General features: G+C 33.7%; 1 protein-coding gene across 1 annotated transcript in view; it reads left to right on the top strand.

Moving 5' to 3' along the window:
- LOC140147224 (uncharacterized) overlaps positions 1-26,227 on the top strand; it is a 93,482-nt gene that overhangs the window by 56,950 nt on the left and 10,305 nt on the right. Inside the window, exons 2-3 of the mRNA XM_072169007.1 lie at positions 6,252-6,968; positions 23,078-23,246. Of these exons, the coding sequence (XP_072025108.1) occupies positions 6,252-6,968; positions 23,078-23,246 (886 nt within the window). The remainder of the gene's footprint in view (positions 1-6,251; positions 6,969-23,077; positions 23,247-26,227) is intronic.

The raw sequence follows: 26,227 nt of genomic DNA, 5'->3' as shown, positions 1-26,227 counted from the left end.
CCATGGCTGATTAGTGGGTGTCAAGTGGTTGGGTTTAAATTTGACATTTAGATTAGGACAATGACTACTATACAGACATGAATGTCCTGTATATTTACAGAGCCATGTAATATCATAGGAACATAAATGTCATACACATGACATTTATGTTATGGTATCATATTGCTGTATATACGGATTAGAGAAGCACCACTGCCACGTGAAAGCATGAGGCAGTGTATATAAAAACAAGCCAAGCATAACAGATGACACCCTTTAATTGCTGAGTTTTCCAAGGCTTGCTGTATAGTTGATAATAATTATGAAAAAGCTTGATAACTCTACTTTCCTGACATATTATATAGGCCTAAGTGTAAAATCTGTAAATAGTAAGTCTTCTTACTTTGGGTACAAGTACTACAATATGTTAGCAATTATACCCTGATTAGAAAGCATAAAGATCCCAATTTGTCAGAAAAAACATTTTCTTGAAACAAGTTCTTTTAATACTTGGATACTCATTACATAGATTCAGGGCAATTTGTGTATTTTAATGCCTCTTTTCATTTTCTTGAATTAAGATACATTACCGTACGGGAAGCACATCGTTTAACTCGTAATACTAGTCACAAAAGCTAACGACTGCTGATTTAAGTACTTCGTATGATTGTTATTCTCTGTCGCCGTACAATACTTTCATGTCATTTATTAAACTTTACTTCGGTACTAATAAGTATTTGATGTGTGTATTGAGAATGCTTTTGACACTATGAATAAGAGAATGCAGCATATAGCTTATAAACTGTATAAAGAAGCGGGAGACCGAGATACATGTGAGAGCATCGCATCATATGTTTGATGTCTAGCGCATGATTTGTATGTATGCAGTGTACCATAATCTTTATATTACGTTAATAGCCAGTTTGTTTGCTTGTATACTTGACTTCACCTGAGGTGACTGAACTTATTCATACGCCGCCGGCTATGTCTAAATTTGATATTGTCATGATGAAATATATTGCCGTTCAATTCCTCATTTGTTTTCCTTTGGCGTGTTGTATTTGCTGTCATTTAGGTAGAGACAGATATGGAATTCTTGGTCACGTATTTTATTCTCAATAGCCGACATGATCACTGTAAAGGAGGCACAAGTCGGCAAGCTTACATTTTACAGTGGTCATAAATTGCATAATTATTTCAATGCAATTTCACAAATTCAGTATTGATATGAAAATATGAAATTATAAAACATGCATGGGATTGATTTAAGATAATTTCCAACGTGTTTGCAATACACAAATGCAATTAACTTTAATTAATTGAACAAGTTTAAAACTAAAATATGGAAATCAGAGTCGTTCATAGAGACAATTAAGACAATCTGATGCCATTGAAGCTGAGGTCAAGTTTTAATTACGAGTAAAATCTTCAAGCGTGCCGCTCATATTAAATTTTTTTCATTAGTATTCCGTTTTGTTTTGTAGGAGTTAAAACGTGATGTAACTCAAAAAGGAAATATAAATATTTACAAGGTTTATATCCATATGAAAAGGATGTATTCAAGTTCAATATGAGTGTACACGTCACTTGACATGTTTTTAATAATAATATACGATACTCTTCGCAAGAAAAAAGGATAAAAGGAAGACGTGATCAGCGTTGATAATTCTTAAGCGACGTTTTATTCAAAAAGAATAACAATACAACTACCCAAAATTACTTATTTGTGTAGGTTATTTTCATTTGTACATTGGCATTTATTTCATCTATTCCATGACTGGTGTGGACTTACATGTTAATGTTAAGATTCTCGTGTATTCATTGAAATAAATGATGATAACACATTCACGCAGCTGGTGCAAACCTTCTATAGTCTGTATATCTACCTCGAGTCACCGACACTAGCTTTGAAATTCAGTGTGTTCGGCGTCACTTGGTGCGTGTACATACTTTTATGCGCGCGATCAACGTGCCGCATATGCACACGCAAGAAACCCACGCTAAGCCAACGTAGCAAACGCTGAACTTCAAAGTTAGTACCGGTGACTCGGGGTAGATATACAGGCTATATCTACAAAATTGTATTATACATTACTTTTGCTACACTAATTATACCATTAATGTCTGATGATGTTCTGATAGCATACAAATGGCGTATATACCATCAACCGCTAGAACTGATTATATGTTAAAAATAAGTACTGTGTACCAATGTCTCATCAAGTTATTTTAGTTTGATTAGATACCATAGCTTATCAGCCTGCAGTATTGATACATCTAACTTCAACTTTTAATAAAATAATAGATGTTTCCTCTATTCTAATGTCTATGATTTAAGCGTAACGCTCGCGGTGATCCTGCTATAGTTGGCTTCCATTTATTCATTCATCGTCAATGATAATTTGAAATGTCTCCATGCCGTAACATATAAAGTACATTGTCACTGCTTTAGCATCTAACTCATAGGGAGCACATAGCCATCCAAGGTCAACCTAGGAATAACTGCAGATTAGACATGAGAGTTTATTGTCCAGAACGCTTTGCAATCACAGACATTACCCAACCTTTCAGTATGGTAGAAAGTTTAATTTCAATTTTAAAGCATTTAAATTCAATGCGAAAATCATCATCTAACCGTTACAGTTAAAATATAAAATGAAATTGTATTGAATTATAAAATATCAACTGAATGGCACACGTAGCGTGAAAGAGTTGAAGAAAATTAAATTGCCCTTAAGCGACACTTCAGACTCAATAGGTGTGCTTCGTTAAACAGAATGTGAAAAGAGATTCTATGTTTTTTTGTAATTGTGGACTCATACGTGTTTAAAGTTATAAAAAACCATTGCATTATGTATAGCAAAAGCCTGTCTGAAGCTGGAGGCATGCATAGACAGGTAATAAATGCTTAAATGCTTATTAAAATGTGTTTCATAATTTTAGTGGACGATGATTGCATAAAAATATTTGTATTTTCTTTTCATTAGCCATGAATCTATCGTAGTGTAGAACCGTAAATTTCATTGGAGCACGAAGATCACTCACAGAAACAGAATTAAAAAAGAATAGAAAAGGAAAGGTCAGAAAGAAGGAGAGAAATAAAGAATGAAAGAAAACTAGAAAGAAAGAAAGAAAAAAAGAAAGAAAGAAAGAAAGAAAGAAAGAAAGAAAGAAAGAAACAAACAAACAAACCAAAAAATGAAGTAATGATGAAAGAAAGAAACACAAGACAGGATAAAGAGAAATGAATGAAAAGAGAAGAAAGCTATAAATATTATAAATACACTACATGATAATAGAATTTAAAATATGTACACTTGTATAATTCAAAACATCTGATATACATAAGGAATCTATTCACAGTATTAATGTTTTGAAGGTTATGTAAAACCGTAGTATTGCACGATTCTTAGCAAGTTAACGCTATAAAATTTAAACGGTAGCACCTGTTTTATTTTAAGTAATGCAATTGTGTCAAATATCTAATTTTCAAAAGAGCGAGCCGTAAATTTAAAATGAATGCATGCAGACAGTAATCTTTCGGGATGAATGTGTAAAGTTTCTGTATTGTTTTTAATACTTTTGTGTGTGTCTTTGTTGGCACTACTGTGATACAATTTTGTAAGCAACGTCGACTTTCCTGTTCTGGAGTTTACCTTTTATTAGGACTTTCTTAATGGTTTACAGTAACGTTACCCTTAGCACTTTAATATTGTTCACCTAAGTACCTATTCTTACCCAATTCTCGTCCAATTGTATTGCTATACATGTATGGATGAATGTTATTCTCTGAGAAACTATACTAGAAACATTCAGAAGTCCTTATGAAAGGGGAAGGATTCGCGACAAATTGATCATTTCTAAAAAATTAATTGAATTGGATTGTGTTTAAAAAACGAACGTAAGGTAACTGCTTTATATGTAAATTCATTTGTTATGAGATAGTAAATTTTATGAATTTGATCAACATTACTGATAGTCTAGACGAGGTTTCATGCATATTTTTCGTTGAACCTGCAATTGCTCAATACCATGATTATCTTATTTAATTTCAAATGATTGTGTAGGTATAGTTTTTTTAAATATGTTTTTATGTGCATATCTTTGTTAGCCTTTCTGTGATACAATTTTGTAAGCAACATCGACTTTCCGGTTCCGGGGTTACTTTTCATTAAGATCTTTTGTAATCGTTAATATTTCACTAGGTTTAAAATAAAAAGTCAAATCGTGTAAATCGCGTGTACCTTGTTTATCCACGTTTCTATGTTTAGCATAAATTTTGGACTACATTTTAACAGTCAAAAGTTGTAGACTGCAATATTTACAAGTTTATAAAACACCCACCAGTATTACATTCAATGCTTGTTACTCTGAATATAAATCAAGGCGTTGCCGCCTACAGGATGTCTCTGAATGAACTGTATCGTCAGGAACTGATTTTATTTAGTATTTTAACGCATAAACCAAACATAACTAAATATACTTTTTAAATTTTGACAATAACCCGCTCCGTGTTTGAAATTAAAGAATATAACACAATTAGCTCATTTTCAATCCGTTCCACGGAGTTAAAATTCAATGACAATAAACGCCTCATGCGCTGTGATTAGCACTCTGAATACAGATCACCGATTGATATTTGAATCCATGGAAAGGTTTGAAAATGGGGGAGTTTCTTAAAATTCTTATGTTTCAAGAACGGTGTAGTCTATTATCAAAATTTAAAAGTATGTAATAGCTGATTTAGTTCTCAATCACACCAGTTACTTAGATATGTTTAGTTGTGGCGATAAAATACACAAGCAGTTAAGTTTCGCACGATACAGTTCTTTCAGGGACACCCTGTATGCAACATTACTCACTAAATTTTCTGCATCCTTGCCCTTCCTATTGTATTACTATAGTTACTATAGTTGTACTTTGATGTAATCTCTGAGCTAATATAGAAATTATTATTCTATAGGGAACATTCATAGTCCTTATGATGGGAAGGATTTGCAGCAAATTGATAATTTCCAAATAACCAATTGAAACGGATTGAGTTTAAAGCCCGAACATGTGATAACTGCTTTATACGCAAATCCAAATTAATGTTTTTCAAATATAATATTGAATTTTATGAATTTCATCAACAATAGATAGATGAGAGATGAGGTTTCCATGTGAATTCCACTTCCATTGTAAGATTTACCCACGTTTCTGTGAACAATGTATTTGATTTTGTTTATATGAAGAAATCATTTTATACAAAAGGTTTTGTGTGCAAAAAGTGCATTAGATTAGAGATTAGCGTACACATTATTCAAAATAATACAATCTTTTATGAATCATATTTATCACAAAATCATTAACTTAGTTAATTATTCACCTGCTGTATTCAACGCAGTACACTCAAGTATAGAATTACAATATTCTTTTGTTAAACTTCCAATCTGTCTTATATCTTATTAAAATAGAATTGAAGTATTCCTTTATATCAAGGAAATAGGAACAGAAATACCACAAAACCACCCTGCGAAACGATACAAACAAACAGACTAACAATCACACTAATTAACAAACATGCAGACATGCCTAAAGACGACCAGAAACTTTGCTACAAATACTGACCAAAATGGGCACTCAATATTGGGCCCCACAGTCAATGTAGCTTGAAAATTACTTCAAGTCTACTATCATTTAAAGTCTACTTTAAATATACTTATATTCTATTTATTTCATGCGACACAAATTGTTTTAAGCAAAATGAAAAAAGATTTTACGTTAATCGGTGAAAATGTCTTGATCTTCATTGAATTTATCGAAATGTAAACACTTTCCTGCGACACAAATGTCTTGATCTTCATTGATTGTATGGCAATGCTAATCATTGTTAACATAATACCCATCAACCGTAACCTAAAAATCGAAATTACCCTGCATGCCCTAGTAATTCATATTACCTCAAGGGATGTAATGCCTTTTCTGATACAAACTTATTATTTTGCATATGTATTTCTCAAGGGACCATTTTGTGCTTGGCGCCTTGTAGTTACAATCTTACATAGTTACCAAAAGGCGTATGTTCTGCCTTTATTATTTTGGCAACGTGGTTACTCCCCGTGCCAAGTCTACCTACAACCTAGATTATTACTCATTAAGGCCTCGGACCTCGGGCTTTTCCACTTAACGATCAATACTTATTTCGTTGGGGCAGAAAATTGCCTCAAGTTGAGACATTATGAGTGTGCTAATCTTACTGTGCTCACTATATCCACCTGTTTTCCTTACAGGCACTACCAGCGAGAAACCATGGGGACCAACCAATGAAGAGAGCACACATGTTGATGACGTAGACACAAAGACCGCCATCGTCACTGAGGTCATTGATGAGATTCAGAAGGTCACCGCAACAGGTCAAAGTTACCCGGATTTCAGTGATGTTGTTGAAAGAAATGATGAAGTTGAGAACCCAACATTTTTACCGGATGAAATTAATCATGTTACTGCCAAGTCAACAACGGACCCAGATGTAAAACCAACTACATCACATACAAAACAAATTGTGCAGCCTGTGAAAAACTCATCAAACAGAACAAGTACCACAAACACGACACTTCCAGATTCATCATCAGAATCGAACAGTGGTCATGTAACAGAATATACACAACAAAACACAACACATATTTTGCAGACATTACGTAGACAAAGAACAGACAATTCGTCTAATGATGAGAAAAAACTAAATACAACAAACAAAGTTGGCAATGTAACGATAAACAATTTAACAAGTGAATTTGTTAGAATACCAAATAGCTCATTAGCAAGTAGTACATCGTTCCAAGTAGACACAACTACGTCATCAATAAACACATCTACTGTAAAGGCTCCCGGTGATAAATCAAGCTTATTTTTATTAGATTCTACCTCACCTACATCATTACCAACGACGGTAGGCTCGGAACCAACCACCGCATTAGATGACAGTGGAGAATACACTTCTCCAAGACGTGAGTACTTCAAGATATTTCATTGAATAATTAATCACTAATAACCTGAAGAAAAATTCGGGTTTATGGGGTAATCACGAATCCGTTCTTTGATTTCCAAAAGATGTAAATTTTATACAACAACAATCTCAAGAGTTTCAGTTTCCTGTTTTGATAAACTATGATTAAAATTCACATACATAAAAACGCAATAACACTGCCAATAATGGGGATACTACTTAATTTTGCTTTTGATAACTTGAGTGCAGCTTAGTCCATTTATAGGGAATATGCAAAACTTATTCCATTAAACAATATTTAGATAAAAGGCAAAAGCCATAATTTGATCTAATTTTAAATCAATATAACTTTTTTCATTTCTTTTAAAATACAGGTACTTGTCGTTGTAGAACTTTTTTATACTTAAGCCACACTAATTGCATGTTATGACCCCAGTAGAGATTGCGTTAATAGGTTGAGTTGCATTTTATTAAACGATTAGATCACGCCTGATGTTACATCGTCACTAGGTGTTTTTGTTTTTTCATTTAACATTTATATTGAATATAATGCAGTTTCGTGGAATGTCTTTGCATATCATCAATTGCATCGGGCAATATTCATAAATATGTATTCAGGCTAAAACGCTAGTGTGTAGGATGTTGAATATTTTTGTGGAGGTGACGGGAAAAGAAATGTCAATTGCATTTACGATTAAACAACACATTTTACAATTTTATCAATTTATTTCGTTTTAAAACCATCTATTTTCGTGCATGAGACGTAGATTCTACCATGTTTACAATGGGTGACGTTTTTTAAGAGACGGTTAAACTTTTACCCATCAAGAACGTGATTGAAAGTGACTGGTCAAAAATCCTAAAGATCACAATTGAAATATTTGAGTCAGGTATACTAACTTGATGTGTGGAACAAGGAAAACAAGCATAAAGCCAGACACAAAAAGTAAAACGGTCAGGAAACAATAGTGTCCACTCTGCCAAGTAATGCCTCTATGCAAGTTGTTTTTAGCCAAACATCTTGCTCCAGCAGACATTTTTATTCATACTATTTTTTTCTTATTTTTTTCTTAGTTAGTCTGATTATAGGAGACCCATTTGAAAGTGATTACTTTTGCCATTTGGGGGATCCTCCAGAGACCAGGCTGGCTATATATATTTATTTGTAATTTTAATTGTAGTATGCCTATTTTGTATGTGATTTGTGCCTGAATTATGAAATCAAAATCAAATCAATAAAAGTGTACAAAAAGTAATTGCGAACCAAAGTTTATACAGAGCAACACCAACAATCCAATTTAATGGATAAGTAGACCAAGTTTATCAAAAAGACAATCATAAGTATTTGAAGCCATATTGTAACATTTCCATAAGAAATAGATTTGCATTTCTTTTCCGAAAAATGTTAGTTTTCACTGTCAGATATATCCCTTTTTAATTTTGAGCCAATCAAATGAGGCAAACCAAACAAAAAAAATTGATATTGACTGGACACGTCGCGTCGTTTTATTAAAAATGTCGGATTTTGTCACAAATACAGCACCTAAGGTTACATACCACTAATAGGCCTGGGCGATACATGGAAATACGACGAGTAACTATTTGTTTGCATGGCATCTGAAAAGACTGCATTAAAATCGCTGAAATTGATCAAGTTATAGAGCCAAAAAAGTACTTTTTAGGGTTTGATGCTTCAAAATGGTATATTTTCTCTAATTATATGACATTTTTGTTGATAGTACCAAAATTCATACGCACGGCTTCGGTTTTTAGTAAATATTCGCCCTACCATATTGTAACTTTCAACTTCGACGGCGCACTGCCATTTTAAGGTGTTTACGGTTCAGTGCGTTAAAACAAGAAAAGTCTCAGGTCAACCTATGTTGAGTTTTTGATCATTTGGCATCTAAATCATATAGTTTCACCTGATATTAGTGGCATTTAAATGTGAGAGTTTTGAATATGAGAAAATTCCACCCGAAATTAGCCATTTTCCCATTGAAACCTGTGTAATACATAATTAGTGGTATTTAACCCTAAGGCCTATATTTTTGCAGTTTGCAGGTTAATGTTAATATACATTACAAACACGTACAAATCAGAATTTTAAAATGTTACAATATAGCTTTAAGATAGCCTTTGATAGCTTCAGAAGGTAATAAATTATCCCACTTTGATGTTTTAGCTTCATAACCACGTACAAATCCCGAGTCAATAGCCTCCTTATATTGGCAATGTTTTGTCTTATACATTGGTTAACCCTTTCTTGGAAGGTCCCAATTCTTTTATTCTTGTTCAGAATGAACTAAAATGTGTTTGTTCACAATAACATCCCAGGGGGCATGTGGAATGATCATACAACATTGAGAAAGAAACCAAGTTTTGAAAGTTTAATATTACTAATTATGAATCATGTCACGAATTTTGCGAAACATATTGTGCATTGTAGAAGTAGCACTATAAGGTAAAGTATTATCCTAGCCTGCCTTGAAGTGTACAGTAAGTGTAGCTCTTGTCATAATTCACTTCAATAGTCCTCTGGGCAAGAAACAAATTATGTGTGAAATGCTATTTCGCGTGGTCACTGAAGATGGCACTACGGTCACTATAAGTGTATATCTTACGATTCACGTTTTTAAAAGGTTTGCTCAGTCTTTTGACCGTTGACTTATAGATAAATATCTACATAATATAGCTTATTTGATGATGAAATCAAATTTGCTTTGCACATGTTCCATGAAACTCTCTCTTTGCTTAATAGAATGTATTATTCAAACACTATCATATTTCATCACGATGTTCATTAAATTGATCGCTCTGTTTCTTATCCCATGATGTCCAGTTTCCTGCGGGGATTGCTTAAATGAACAAGAAGTACTGACACAAAAAACATTCTGTGCATTGACCTATAATGTGTAAAGATCGGTTCTCTATATTCGAATCCTATAAATTAGGTAAAGTAACATTTAAAAGACACTTTTATGCAAATATGAATATTCAAATGAGATGAGGTAAGTGTGTGTTGCTTAAAGCAATGCACTACACTATAATTTGATTTTTATTGCATTACCTTTTATGCCAGATCCTTGGGATAACCGGTTTGAACTATCAACACATTCTTTACCAATTGTATTTAGATTTGAAGTAAATTCTTTACTTTTATCACACATTTTGATTCCTCTACAACATACGTATGTTTTATTATACTGTAAAGAACACTTCATGCATTAGTGCTGCATTCGTGAATCTTTATTAAGTTTCCCATGGGAGCTGTTTTGCTTAAAAGTAACAGGAAAAACAAAGATAAAATTTGCACATTTTTATTTAGAAAGGCACTAAAAGCTTTTCATTTGTATAAAAATACTTCCACAGAATCTAATAAAAAAGAACAAAATACATTCTTAATTTATCTTATCCATTGAATTTTCAAATCACGTCCTTGGCTTTTCTGCTTCTCGCGTATCTTTCTTCCCGCGTGATCAAATCCACAATGTAATTATAATGATTGTTACCTTGGCCCAAACGCGTTACTAAAATCCCAGAGTGTATACACAGGTGGAAATTAGCAGCTGTAATTGTTAGATATCGTACTAAATTACCTGCAACACAAATAGCCCTCCAAAACTACGTCAAAACCTGACACCGAAGCGAGTATGTCCCCCTATATATCTATATGCGATTATACTAAGTAAGGGTATCTTTAATATGGCCTGCTGTCGAGCAATAAAACAGATCACATTCATAATGTAAGGCAAATTCCAGCCGATGAATAAGATCTGAATTGTCGGCCAGGTTCGTATAAAAAGAAATTGTTACCAGCTTATTTAGGGATAAAGAGGTTATACCATGTAATTAAAATGCTATCAACGCCCTATGAATATTCTAAGAATAACGTAGAAGTGGTGGAACGTTTTAAATCAGCACGTACCACCTGGTACGTATTTTACATTCCGATTTTGGCAAAAGTAGTAAAGGTTATTGTTGTTATCTGTTTAAATTGTACACTAATAGAATACAATTGATATGCTAAACGTTTGACATCCAAACCGGCGACTGTCCTCCTATAGGAATGAATCGGAAGAGTATATTGTTTATGAGTACTTGGTGCTGCGAATCTAGCTTGATAAAGGAGACATTTCTTTGGGTAGATCTATATCCCTGTGGATGCCTCGTTAATTTTGCTGACGATCTAGTATACTCTGTTGGTTGTTAATAGTAATGTAGAGTAAAGACACACACACTGCTCGGTAGCCATCTAAGGTTGCAATTGAATTAACTGGTAACTTAATACTGTATCAGAATCGAGATTTAAGCCTGTAACATTCGTTTTCGCAAAAAGAAGCCAATTGAAGGGCCCTTTAATGCAATAAGAGTCTCTTACAATTTTTAATGAAATAGTGTAATATCAATTTCTGTTAATACTAAATGAGATTATGTGTCTTGGACGGAAATTTGAAGGGATCTCATCAAATAGTAAGTAATATCTCATTCTCATGCGCAAAAAGCAAGGTATCTGTGTTTAGATGTGGTCGTAATAAATGACACGTGTATAAGAAATTCAAAGTCTGAGAAAATATTCCACAGCACAATTCCACATATAACTCGCTTTCGTGAAATATTAGTCCATGTACGTAAGGTCCATTTGGTAATGAAATTAGTACTATGTAGAGATGACGATAGGTCAATGTAATATTCAAATTTCCATCTGTAAACTAAGCACACCTCAGAGCGGTCCGATCAGTTTCATTTGACATTTTAATACCAACGACAACATATGACCTAAGGGAGTATTCCTGAATACTTTGGTAGGGGGGGTAAGAGAATATGTGGGGTCTAAACAAATTTGAGCAGAGAATGTTTTTGTATTATGGATTTGCAGTATTGTACTCAACTCCACTTTCTCCAAGTCTAATACAAGCCCCAGTCCTGGGGTTCTAGAAGAGAGAATTTTGGCCTATTTTAACATTAAACTGCCAAATTTATCCCAGTGAAGTTATTTTGGACGAAGTCGATCATCAAGACGATTGCTCAAATGCTCCTTTTGGAATCACGTCACTGAGTCCAAGTACTTTGGTGGCAGAAACCTGAGTCTATGAATGAGTCCATGTATACAAAAATGTTGAGTCAAATCTGAACTGTAGTAAATGAGTCTTCACTGTTTTATCGGATTTTCATTTCCCACAAAGTCACGATGGGTTATGTAATACAACAAGTCTGCATGTGTGTAACGGATAAATAATATAACACTAAACATTCAATTACATTCTTAATTTCTCTGTTGCTTGCAACGTATTACAGGCTAGACATAAATAAGTTTATCAACACACAAAACCCAAATGAATAACACATTTGATCAGGTTATCGGGAAAAGTAATTGAAAACGAAAACTCGTACAACTAAAGCCAGTAACACATTTGCTTTACTTCAAAAATTATGCAATTGGATGTCCTTGGCATTGCTGCAATTGATGTAGTGTATTTAAAAATTGATATGTCTATAAAAAGTAACCAAAATAGAATACCGTAGTCTAAATACAGCAACACATCATGACTTGGAGAGAAATGAAACCATTAATGATGTATTACGCCGGAGTCACCTCGTCATACTTGTAGCTGTTGTAGGATGATGAAGGTTTTACTTTGAACTTCTAATCATAGGATAACCCATATCAAAATATGAGACCTTTGTGGATAACTTCCCGATAGTCACCGGGTAGACAACGGCAAATTTCACATGTAAATTAGATATGTAGCAGGTGACTACCCGATAAATTTTTGAGAAACCATAGTGGATACCTTTCAGGTAATAGGTACCGGATGACTACCCGATGACTTTTTTGGGAAACTCGCGGGTAACTACCCGATGACTTTTTTTGGGAACTAGCGGATAACTACCCGATAACTTTTCGGGGACCTAGCGGATAACTTTTGTTGACGATATACCTGGTGACCTCTTTGGAGACTTCCTGTCGACCTTTGGGGAATGCAGAAATACAAATTCATGAGTATGCACAAATTTATTAGACAATTTAGCTTATTATTTGAATTGTAGTTTTTGGAGAAATACAACTCTGCAGGCATGGCAGTTGAGCTAGGCTATCTTGCTATAAGAAACTTGAAAGTGTACAATGTAATATTGTAGTTATTGTACAAAAATATGCTTCTGATTTAATTTGGTTATAAGATGCATACCTTTCAATTAATGTACAACCAAATTGTTATGATATCAGCATAATACATGTATTACAGTACCTGTAACTGTGATCACATCACTGACACAGCCTATAATGTTTATCTCAAATATTATAATTTATTTACAACAAATAGCTTAATATAAAGCTTATATCAGTTTATTGACCCATTAAGTGATGATTAGTAATTAAATTGACCTTAATTTACTGTTAAAATCTTGTATGATTTTCTAGAAAACATATAAACTAAAACATTCAAATGTGTCATATATTAGGTACATGTATAAAGACTGCATCAATATACAAATCATTTCATACAAATTTTTCTTACCTGCATTGTCATATGAAATCAAGCATTCAATGCTTTATAATTCCTACAGCTAGCTGCTCCATTTTGAATTCATTCAGTGACCTTTGACCATATACCCACCCACAATGCATTCTAAAGATGCTTTATACTATTTTCAGGGTCAAATTAAAAGCGGATAACCACCGGGTAACTCCTGCAAAGATTTAAGTTTCTGGGAACCTTCTGGGTAACTCATTTGAAATATGTGAGTTTTTGGGAGACTTCCGGGTGTCTACCCGAAAACTTTTGGATAACTTAATTAGGTATCCACCAGGTATCCGCTAGCGGGCACTTTCGGATAACTCTGGAAAAGGTACCCGAAAGGTTTCTGATGACCACCGAATGGTCATCGGGTGGTCACCGGGAAACCTTTCTTTTTGCTATGGGAATGTAATGTGTTCAATGCCAATGTTATACCGTTGTATTCGTATGATGTTTACATAAGAAAATAATCTGAAGGCTTTGTAGTACAAAAGTTGAAACTTCCAATTTTAGTGCACTTGGCACCTAGTGACAATATGCTACAATGTTTATAATGGGGTTAAATTTATTTTCCTCTGTTTTGCCCAACAAGAGGTTTGCACTGATTTCCAATTGACTGTACCGAATTCCTACAGATCACAATCTTTCAAGCATCAAGAAATATTCAAATCAATCAGAACCAAATTTGAACTTAATTACATGGGCTATTTTTTGTGGATAAGCAGTTTCCAAAACCTCCTTTTAACTCAAACAATAACATAGTACAAGAAGCAATATTGTGAAGCACTATTTATATAAGACATCACCAATTTAAGGGATGAGTAAAGAAAGTTGATCAAAAAGACAGCCAGGTACAAAGTATTTAAGATAGCCTTTAGTATATTTTTGAAGAAGTTAATAACTTTACCATAACTATCTCACTTTCATAATGTTTTAGCGTTATAACCACGTACGAATCCTAGGTAAATTACAATCTTATATTAACAATGCTTTGTCTTTTCTTACCATGTACAAATTCTTCTACAAAATTTACAAAAATGTTAGATTCAACCAAAACAGATTGTTCATAATAAAAAGCAATGTGAAATAATAATACAAGATCGGGAGAGAACCCAAATATTAATAGCTTAATATTACCTATTACGAACCATATATTTTTGAACGAATTTTACGAATCAGATTGGGCATTGTAAAAGTAGCACTATAAGGAAAAGTATTATCCTAGCCTGCCTTGAAGTGTACAGTAAGTGTAGCTCTTGTCATAATTCACTTCAATAGTCCTTTGGGCAAGAAACAAATTATGTGTGAAATGCTATTTCGCGTGGTCACTTCAGTTACTTCAGTCACAGATAAATTTTAGATAAATATAGAAGATAGCTTATTTGATGATGAAATAAAATTTGCTTTGCATATGTTCCCCGTATCTCTCCATTTTTTTAGCTGATATTATTATGCAACTACTATCATATTTTACGATGTTCATTAAATTGATTGCTCTATGTCTTATCTCATGATGTCCACTTTCCTGACGAGGTTGCTTAATATATGAAACAAAAAACAAGGTGTTCATTGACCTATAAGGTGCAAAGGAAAAGGTCATTTAAAGCTAATTTAATATTTAAATAAGATGAGTATAAGTATGTTTTGCTTAAAGTAATGTACTATACCATAATTTGATTTTTGTTACACTGCTTTTAATGCCGAACCCTTGGGAACACCCTTTTAACACATTATCTTCAATTTGCATACAGATTTGACGTTTTTGCTCTTATCAAAATATGCCTATTTCTCTGCAACATATGCATGTTCTATTATGAAATGTGTACTTAAAATAACACACATAGCATTAGTGTGGTACTCCAGTATCATTATTAAGTTTCCCATGAGAACAGTTTCGCTTAAAAGTAACAGCAAAAACAGGGATCAAGTTAACATTAAAAAAAAAAAGCACGAAAAGCGTTAATGCACAATTCAATTGTGTAAAGACCTTGTCGATATCTAAGAAAACAACCTCCTTAATATATCCTTTGAATTTTCAAACCACGCCCTTGGCCTCTCTGCTTCTTGCGTACACTTCTTGAATCTTTCTACTTTGATCGAGGAATGATCAAATCCACAACGTAATTATAACGACTGTACTACCTTGGCCCAAACGCTTTATCCAACCAAGTGTATACAGGTGGAAATTATCAGCTGTAATTGTAAGATATCTTACTAAATTACCTACAATACAAAATAGTTCTCCAAAACTACGTCTAAACCTGATATGGAAGCGAGTATTCTGTTCCCTATCTATTTGTATAGCTTATACGTAGTGGGTGTTTCTTTAATATGGTCGCCTGTCAAGCAATAAAACGAATCACATCTATAATGTAAGACTAATTCTAGCAGATGAATAAGATCTGGATTGTCGGTCAGGTTAGTATCAAAAGAAATTGCTACCGGTTATTTAGAAATAAAGATGCGATAGCCTGTGATTAAAACGCTATAGACGCCTTATGAATATTTTACAATGAAGAAGTCGTCCAACATTTTGATTTAGCAGAACCATCTTTGCACTAATCTAAATCTTTTTATACCGATGTTGGCAATAGTAATAAGCGTTATTGTGGTTTTCCGTTTTTAAAGTGTTCACTAATAGAATGCAATTGAAATGCTTAACGATACGGTTAAACATCCTGAACTATCGATTGTCCTTCCGTCAAATTGTTTGGGAATGAATCGGAAGACTATGCGTACTTGGTGCTCCGATTTTAGCTTGGTAAAGGAGACATTCCTTTAGGTAGATATATATCAATTTGGATGCCTCGTTAATTTACTGACGCTCTACTATATTCTGAAGGTTGTTATTAGTAATATAAAGCATAGAAAGAAACACTCGGTTGCCATCTAAGATTGTAATACATTGATAACTTAATACTATGAATCGTAGTTTAAGCGGGTAATATTCGTTTTTGAAAAAAGCCTATAGAAGGTTCCTGTTAAAGCAATAAGGAGTCTCTTACTATTTTCAAGGAAATGTCAATGCATGTTAATAACAAATGAGATGATGTATCTCTAACGGAAAATTGAACTGATCTCATCAAAGAGTATATTATCATATGGTGCATAATAAACGACCCGTGAGTCCGGAATTCAAAGTCAGAGTACAATTACCAACTACTTATAATCTGTTGTCGTGAACGTAAAGTGCATAAAATTCAGTAGTATTTGACATTTTTGTGATCTAAGGTACATCAAAAAAAGCAATACTGTCCTCTAATAGAAATAAATATTTGTATCAAACGCGTAAGCGACTCACCTTTCTCAAGCTTGTGTTGTGGTGTATGTGTGTAAATTTTGTCTATACTCATACAGACACTATTAATATATAGCTCTTATCATACCTGCCTTCTACACATACACACATACTACACGAAAGTATTTAAATATCGCTGAAAAAAAAACAAGAATTCGACAAACTGTAAGTTAGACATTGATCCAATATCCTGTCGAATTCACATTATGTGCTAGTTTACAATGTTCTTTGCATGAAACAATTACGAATATGATGGAAAGTGTGATTACAATGATGGCAGTGAATACACAGAGGATGAAGCTTTAGTCCAGAAAATGTCCAAATGCCTTAAATGGTCACAAAATTGTTTGATTGGTTTCAGCAAACATATCGGGGAAACGGTGGCGGTAGAATAATTCACGAATGTGTCGGGTGCAAGAAATCAATAGCCCTAGAAGACAAAGGTCCTTCAATGTTTTGTCGAATCAGAGAAAGAACTAAAGATCACGTTGCAACCCCATAAGGCACCCGATGACCTTGAATCACACCTATTGTTTTGCGTGTTCATTACGTATTTAAATGAGATTATGTCCTTGCTATGGAGTAACCACGTGACTTTATTATTGCAATTGAAATTTCCGAGTCTCCCAAACCTTATAAGACATTGGCTATCTGTGACTGTGAAGCAACATTTCCGTGCAACCTTCTTCCGTACCAATTTCCTGATACGTTGCAGAAACCTATTAAACAATTTGGCGAAGTCATCTGGACTTAAGATTCTTCTTCTCTGCACGAAGTTGTATTACAATTCTCATGATTCACAATACAATGCGCCGCCAACGGTTGCTCTTGCTAGTCCAATTTTTGATCTCCAGGGTCGACATCGCCTTCTATAGCCACCATTTGATTTTAACGCGAGTGTGATAATAATAATGCCGAAAACAGCTCCACGAAGGATTCCGTGTGATCAATCGATCGAAAGTACTACAATTATTGTAAACTGCTCTTTATTGTACATTCGCGTGTAACATAATTATATTGACATTTAAACACATGATGACATGTTCCTGTGTTGTATTCGTATTACGCGGGCTTTGGATATCGACATTTTCCCATGATACACTGCGTATTTTGGCCTTTCCCAAGCTACCGCTGGAGGCGCATCGTATTGTAAATCGACCGAATTGATTAGTCTAGTCATAATTATATCATGCAAAGAACATTGCTATCTAATCGATTGAATATTGGATGAATGCTTAATTTACAGTTTGTAGAATCCTTCTTTTTCAGCGATGTTGCAATACCCTTTGTGTAGTGTGTGTATCTTAAAGAAGTATGAGTATTGTTGGAATCACCGCCCAAATCACAGGTCGTAACGCACAGTTGAGCGAATCAAGACATTAATTTTCCCTATTGCAACACATTCCAATGCTGTTGCATGAGAACACAAACACTATCATTGGCCATTCTTAAGCTCCGACACCTATTTCTTGTAAGCTACAATCCAGGAAAAAAAGGTTGGCACACTTTGCCTGTCTTTTGGTATATCTCTTCCCCCGCTCCCCCAATTCAATGTTGGACCAAGCCATGTGGTCAACAGGTCCGTGAGACCCTCCAACATAGAAAGATGGGGAGTGGGGAAGGGTGAGATATAGTGGGGAGTCTGTACTTCACATATATTGCATGCATGTTTCACTCGCCTCTCCAATTTTGATAGGGCACGCATTTCCATTGTTTAGTGCAAGTGTGCCAACTATTTCCTGGATTGTAGATTCCTAGTTTCCACAAAGCCATGATGAGTTATGAAATATGTCAAGTCTACGTGTAACAGATAAACAAAATAACACTAAACCTTATTATGTTAGTTTCTCTGTTGCTTGCACCTTATAGACTAAACATAAATAAGTTTACCTGCACATAATACCTGAATGAATCCCCCAAGTGATTAGGTAACAGATGAAGGTAATTGAAAACGAAAACTCTTGCAGCTAAAGTCTGGAATAACTATTACCCTGCTTTAATTCAAAATGCATTTGATTCTGTGGTACCTTTAACGTTGCATTAATACAGAGTATTTCAATTATTGATGTATTTATAGCAACACAGTAACACATTGGGTGAGAAATGAAACCATTAATTATTTATTACATCGGATCCACCTCTAGACTTGACCAAGTCGTTTTGTCATTCTTTGTCATTTGCGAAGCAACATTTATTCAGAACAATGCCAATTTTAGGGACAAGCAGGCAAAGTTGATCAAAAAGACAATTAAGAGGTACTAATTTTTGAAGATAGCCTTTGGTATCTAAGGAAGCTAATAAATGATCTCACTTTCATAATGTTTTATTTAGCTTTATAGCCACGTACAAATCCTAAGTCAATAACCTCCGCATTAGCAATGTTTTATCTTATTCGATAGTTATCCTTTTCATGGCTGGGCCGAAATTTTGAAAAATTTCAGAATTAACCATAGTTTGTTTGTTCGTATATAATAAAATCCTAATAACGAAATGGCAAGACAAGATTGAGAAAGTATTAATATTAACTATTAATAGCTTAACATCACTTAGTTATGGAAAATATCTTTTTCGAACGAAATTTACGAAACAGTTTGTGCATTGTAGAAGTAGCATTATAGAGCAAATCCTGCCTTGAAGTGTACAGTAAGTGTAGCTCTTGTTATAATTCACTTCAATAGTCCTCTGGGCAAAAACAAATTATGTGTGAAATGCAGTTTCTCGTGGTCATTGAAGATGATGGCACTACGGTCACTATCGGTGCAGATGCTACGATTCGCATCTTAAAAGGTTTGCTTAGTCCTTTGAGCGTTGACTTACAGATAAATATCTACATAAAATAGCTTATTTGGTGGGGAAATCAAATTTGCTTTGCACATATTTCATAAATCTCTCAGTTTGTGTAATAAAATGTATCATTCAAACACTATAATATTTCACGATGCTAATAAAATTGATCACTTTGTGTCTCATTCCATGATGTCCAGTTTCCTGATGGAATTACGTAAATGGACAAACAGCATTGTGTTTTTGGCATATAATGTACAAAAATTAATATCAGTTTGCTATAGAATCCTTTAAGTTATTCAAGGTGGGTCTAAATTTAAGTATTCAAATGAGATGAATAAGTTTGTGTTGCTTAAAGTAAATCACAATGGTATATTTTTATTTGTCTTTGCATTACTTTTCATGCCGAACCCATAGGTTAACCCTTTCCAATTACATGTATAATTCAATTCTCTTCCAGTTGCACTTAGATATGAAGGCAAAATCTTTGCTATTGTCAAAACATTCTTGCTTCTCTGCAACATTTTATAAAAACCACTCTACAGAACGCATCATGCATTAGTGCTGTACTCATGAATCTTTATTAAGTTTCCTATTATTTGAAATAGAAAGGCACATTTTCAGATCACGTCCTTGGCTTTTTGCTTCTCGTGGACTCTTCTTAAATCGTCCTGTTTAATCGAGGGATGATCAAATCCACAATGTAATTATAATGCCTGTTACCTTGGCCCAAACGCGTTACCATAATCCCAAAGTGTATGCAGATGGAAATTAGCAGTTGTAATACATACACCACAAATATCCCTCCAACCTGCGTCCAAACCTGATACTTGAAGCAAGCATTTGCCCCTATTTGCGAATAGTGACACTTTCTTTAATATGGCCATCAGTAAAGAAATAAAGTGGATCACATCTATAACGTAAGACTAAATTCAGCTGATGAATAAGATCTGGATTGTCGGTCAGGTTCGTATCAAAAGAAATTGCTTCCGGTTATTTAGGGATAAAGACGTGATAGCTTGTGATCAAAAGGCTATCGACGCTTTATGAATGTTTTACAATGTAAAAGTCATCCAACGTTTCACAGCAGAACCTCCTTTGAACGCATTAAAAACTAGTTTTTCATACCGACTATTTTACCAATAGTAATAAACGTTATTGTTTAATTGTATAATTGTATTATACGTTATTTTTAATTGCATAATCAAACGCATTGACATGTACACGTAACAATAGACATCCTGGACCTGCGATTGTCCTTCTGTCGAATTGTTTGGAATGAATCGGAATATAATGTTTATACATAGTTGGTTTTCTGAATCTAGCTTGATAGAGGAGACATTTCTTTGGGTAGATCTATATCCCTGAGGATGCCTCGTTAATTTTGCTGATATCTAGTATACTCTTTTGGTTGCCAATAGTAATGTAGAACAAAGACACATACACTGCTCGGTACCCATCTAAGGTTGCAATTAACTGGTAACTTTATTAAAATACTGTTTATGAATCGCAATTTAAGTGGGTAATATTCGTTTTCGCCAAAATAGTTCCTTTTACTGCAATAAGGGGTCTCTTACCATTTTTAATGAACTAGTCTTATTTAAATTTCTATTAATGAAAACCAAGATTATGTATCTCAATCGAAAATTAGAAGGGATATCATCAAATAGGCAGTGATATCTCATTCTCATGCACGCAAAACTAGATATCTGTGTTTAGATGGGGTTTACATTTCATTTATCAATAGTCGTATAATAAATGGTAATGAGAAAGAAATTCCAAGTCTGAGACAATATTTCAGAGCACAATTTCAACTACTTACAGACGAATCCAATTTCACGCATTCCTACACCTCAGTGGCAGCCATATTTGTGTCCCCGTTGGCTCCATCTCACCTAGAATGTGAAATGATGCGGCCTTGGAGGGTATTTTAAACTGCATTCTATCACCCGTGTTACACGTAGACATTAGAATGATGACAGTTTACAAAACAAAAGAATCTAACATCGAATTTTAAGCGGCTTTAATCCACCCAATTGGGCAGTCACAACACCAGTTTGGTGCTGTGGGGACCCAGTCAATGGCCGACCAAATCCTGACAATGACTTGGCTCGTTGGATTCGTCTATAATATGCTTTAGTCTACTGTTATAAGTTCCATTAAACGCAGTAGTGATCAGTAGCTTGAGGAGATGACAATAGGTCATTGTAATATTCAAACATTCCAAATTACCATCTGAAAATTGAGCACTCAGAATGGGCTGATCATTTGTCTTTTTAATACCAGCCTTATGACGATTTATGATTTAAGGCGTATCAGACATTATACATTAGACATTAGAAGCTGAAATATAAATACATAATTATATTTATTAAATGCAAAAAGGGACCACCCTTTATCAAGCGTGTGTAGAATTGTGTGATGTCCACCTTATATTTTAAAGACGGGGTGAGTATTGTTAGAATCCCACACACTGCTATTGCAACATATGATATCGGTGTTATATAAGAACAACCACTGTGATGGCCATTTTGTTTTTGTCTCGGACACATGTTTCATCTGGTTGATATCTAGTTTCCACAAAGCCTCGATGGGTTATATAGTCTACATATGTACCGGACAAACAAAATAACAAAACCTTTAATTACATCATTTAGTCTGTCTGTTACTTGCAATTTCGTATAGACTAGATATAAATAAGTTTATCTGCACACAATACCCGAATGAATACCTCATATGATCAGGTAATTGGTAAAGATAATTGAAAACGAACACTCTTGCAACTAAAGCCCGCAACAAAGACTACCCTACATTTCTTCAAAATTATGCAGTTGGTTCGTTCGTTGCAATTGATGTGGTGTATTCCAATAATACAAATAATAACTGTAATGTTTATAAAAAGTAACCAAATAGAATAGTCTTAATACTGCAATACAGCCGTGACATGGCAAGAAATGAAACCATTAATGATTTATTACACCGGAGCCTCCTCGTTATGCTTGTCGGAGGATAAAGAGCTTTACTATGAGCTTCTTCAGGAAATTAACTTCTTTTGCCGTTCTAATCATGGGATAATTGTATTATGTTCAATGTCAATGTAATGCCTTGTTATTCGAATCATGTTTACGTAAGACACTTAACGCTTTGTTGTGTAGTAATATCATTGGTTTAGCAGTCAAACACCATTCTTTGTTAAGAAGCTCTTGAAATAGAATATAGATGTCTGATGTATAATTTACTGAATGGGCACTGGGCATGTTTGTACTGCATTGGCATGCATCTATTTTTTACGTTTCAAAACTGACAAATAATTCTGTTCATTCCTTAATAAGAAAGTCGACAAGCTTTGTGTACAAAAGTGGATAAGATCGAGTTAAACAAATCTATATGACATATAGTGGCGAAGTTCAATACTTTCTATTCAACTATTTTTAATACATGTGAATAATGATATACATTGTATAACACTAATATTGTGGAATTATTATTTTTCTTTTCCTCTTACAGCGTCAATAAATGTGGAAGATACCCTAGAAGCAAGTAGGATAGACATGAATGTAAATAGAGCAATGCAGAGAAGAAAAAATATTAACCACGCAGCACTGTGGATCACCATAGGGTTTGTTGTTGTTCTAGTTTCATACATAGCAGTTTTGGTAATCTACAATAGAAATAGGTAAGAAAAAGTATTATGAGTTTCTTTTTCGTTGCATGCACATCTCTCACCTTTTATGTCAGCACTACCGCCTTTGCCGTTCTTCTTTGGTATGAATTTTGGTCATAGTTTTGCTGTTATGTTTTGTCTTCTTTTTCTTGTTCTTTTTTGATTTAGCCTCCTTCGATTTCTACTTATTCTTTTTTACACTTTGTGGTCGTTTATAAAATAAGGAATTAATAATTAAATGGATAAGTAATATTAATAAACATAAACATAAAGATAATAAATAAATAAATAAATAAATAAATAAATAAATAAATAAATAAATAAATAAATAAATAAATAAATAAATAAAAATAAATAAATAAATAAAAATAAATAAATAAATAAATAAATAAATAAATAAATAAATAAATAAATATAAATAAATAAATAAATAAATAAATAAATAATTTCATTTGTATAATAATAATAAATAAATAAATAAATAAATAAATAACGGCAATCCAGGACGAGATAAACTTACTTTAGTACTGCTAATACCTGTCAATAAATGTATAACAATTACGGTTCATCTGGCAAGAACACAAAATATTTGAATAGAAAATCAACTCCCACGAGCATTATTCTGCCTTTCGTTCCATAGTAATGATCAAAAGACACCTGCTGGTGAATTACTTAATAACAATACAGGAATACATAATTTGCTATTTATTTGACACTGTATCCTGTGTTTAACCCTTGCTGAGACAATCCCCTGAGATCCAAATGCATATCTTAAGTAGCCTCCATCAGATAATTTGTATTTTTTATTCATGGGAAGTATTGGTATTTCCGAAACGTATAGTACGACGTGACGCGTTAGTAAGGTGGTTAGTCAAAAAAGCAGCGACATTCGCACCTGAGCGGAACCGGGAAGGTATTATCTTAATTTCCCACTGTCGATTTTGGTTTCATGAAAATTTGATATAATATATAGGCTATTCACTAGTAATATAACATATAATCCCGATAATACTATATATAGGTTTTAACAGGTTATTATTATCCCAATTGCATTTGTTTAACCCCCCCAAAAAAAAACACTCGGACAAGGACACATTCTCATTGCAGATATTTTGGTTTAAGTGTTACTAAAAGATGAGGAACTTGGTTTTTTTTTCATCCTATATATTTTGGGTTTGTACTTTCAAATGAATAGTGGTGATGTAAGCAATACTTCATGACAAAACAATACATACATAATTTAGCGTCATTAAATGTTTTCATTCTTTTCCTCTTTTATTTGCTTTCTTTCAAACATATATATTTTTTGCTCGTCTTTTTCGATTATTATCTTAATTTTTCTGTCTTTCTGTCTTCTTAAAGCTATGTGTTTTCCCGCCTTTCTTCTCATCTCTTATTTATAAGCCATGTTTTCAATTGCAACCACTTTTATTCCATGTTTGCCTCGAGTATATTCCCCGCATATATTGTTAGGATATCAATTATCTTTCCGGAGGCAGAGAATTCAAGTAGAATATAAAAATGTGCAGCAAAGGTCCACTGTTGATGCATTTGAGAAAATTTCCATCTCATGAATTGGGGATGCACCTATCATATTGAACTATTAATTACTTTAAGCAATCAGATAATTCAATCAGTGGCACCATTAAGGCAATTACTTGACGCCTTGATATTTACCAGCTTCTCGGTTTTCATTTTAAATTAATTATTGCCCGCTAAGAGTTCTCTTTTGAAGCGACAGTGTTGAGGGTGTGGGGTAAACAAAGCGGTTATCAGCTATCTCCAGAGCCGTGAAAAGTTGAGTAGGGACGAAAACTTGTTTAAGAAAAACAGGCACATAAAGGTATTCAAGAATCTGACCTTATTAAATGCAATCCTTTTTGTGGTTCAACGATATTTACGCAGTTTAAATATTAATCATGTTGTATTGAATCCGTGTGTGCATTTTTGATAATGAAGGTGTAGCATTTTCATAATGATGTATAATGATGTATAATAACTGGAATGGTCTCGTCTAGCTCAAACAATTGTTTGTGGTAATTGATATGCTTCTTTCTTTCTTTTGAAGACCAATCATTGCAAAGGGAATTGATCAATCGAATGCTCAGTGACGGAAGTGGGTAAGTGCAATAGCTGCCCTGTGAACATTTGGCAATTTATACACAGTATATTGCCATCTACACATGGCAGTTATTGCACTTACCTACTTCTGGAACTTCGCAGTCAAAATAGATAAGAGTATAATTGGATTATTATTGCATTTTGAGAATTAGCTTAGTAAATATAGTGATACGAGAAAATCCTGACTATTTGCATAAATACTTGCACCGATCATTTTGGCTGTACATTCAAATCTTATTATTTCTCTATTAGACACATGAACCCATCCCATCACATGTTTTTAGCAAACGTTTGTCATTTTTAAATGGATTTATTGCGATATTATAACTAAGAGCTGGTCTATACACCTACTATACATTATATATACATAGATCTGGTCTTTCTCCCTAGAAAAAGAAAAGCTTTTAGGATTTTAACTTTGGGTGTTTAATGTTGTGTCACATTTTTGCTCTGTTTTTAAGTTTTCCCTTTGTTATGCATCACGGTTGTTGATAGTATGTAAAACTACGTCATTTTAAAGAAAAGGTGAACACTGATGGCGCTATTTATCTTAAATCGTATTTTCATATTTACAAGGGGAGAGACTGGTATAAAAGCAATAAAACACCAGAAAAGGAGTAACAAATGGCAGCACCATTGTCAAAAAACCTTTTATCGTGAAATGTTAGGAATAACTCATATTATTTAGCTAAATTAAGTTTACAATATAGATAAATAGCGCCCTCAAGTTGCACACAAACATACAGCTGGAAATATATGTACATATTAGTGTCCACGTCTAAAATTGAACATTATAAAATGTTTTGTTAGAAAATTTAACAAATAATCACATCAAACAACCGTGATATGTGACTTGTATCATTTTGGATCCA

The sequence above is a fragment of the Amphiura filiformis genome, chromosome 1 (genome assembly GCF_039555335.1).
Source record: "Amphiura filiformis chromosome 1, Afil_fr2py, whole genome shotgun sequence".
NCBI lineage: Eukaryota > Metazoa > Echinodermata > Ophiuroidea > Amphilepidida > Amphiuridae > Amphiura > Amphiura filiformis.
Note: the sequence above shows the minus strand (reverse complement) of the source record. Positions and strands in the feature narration are given on the sequence as shown.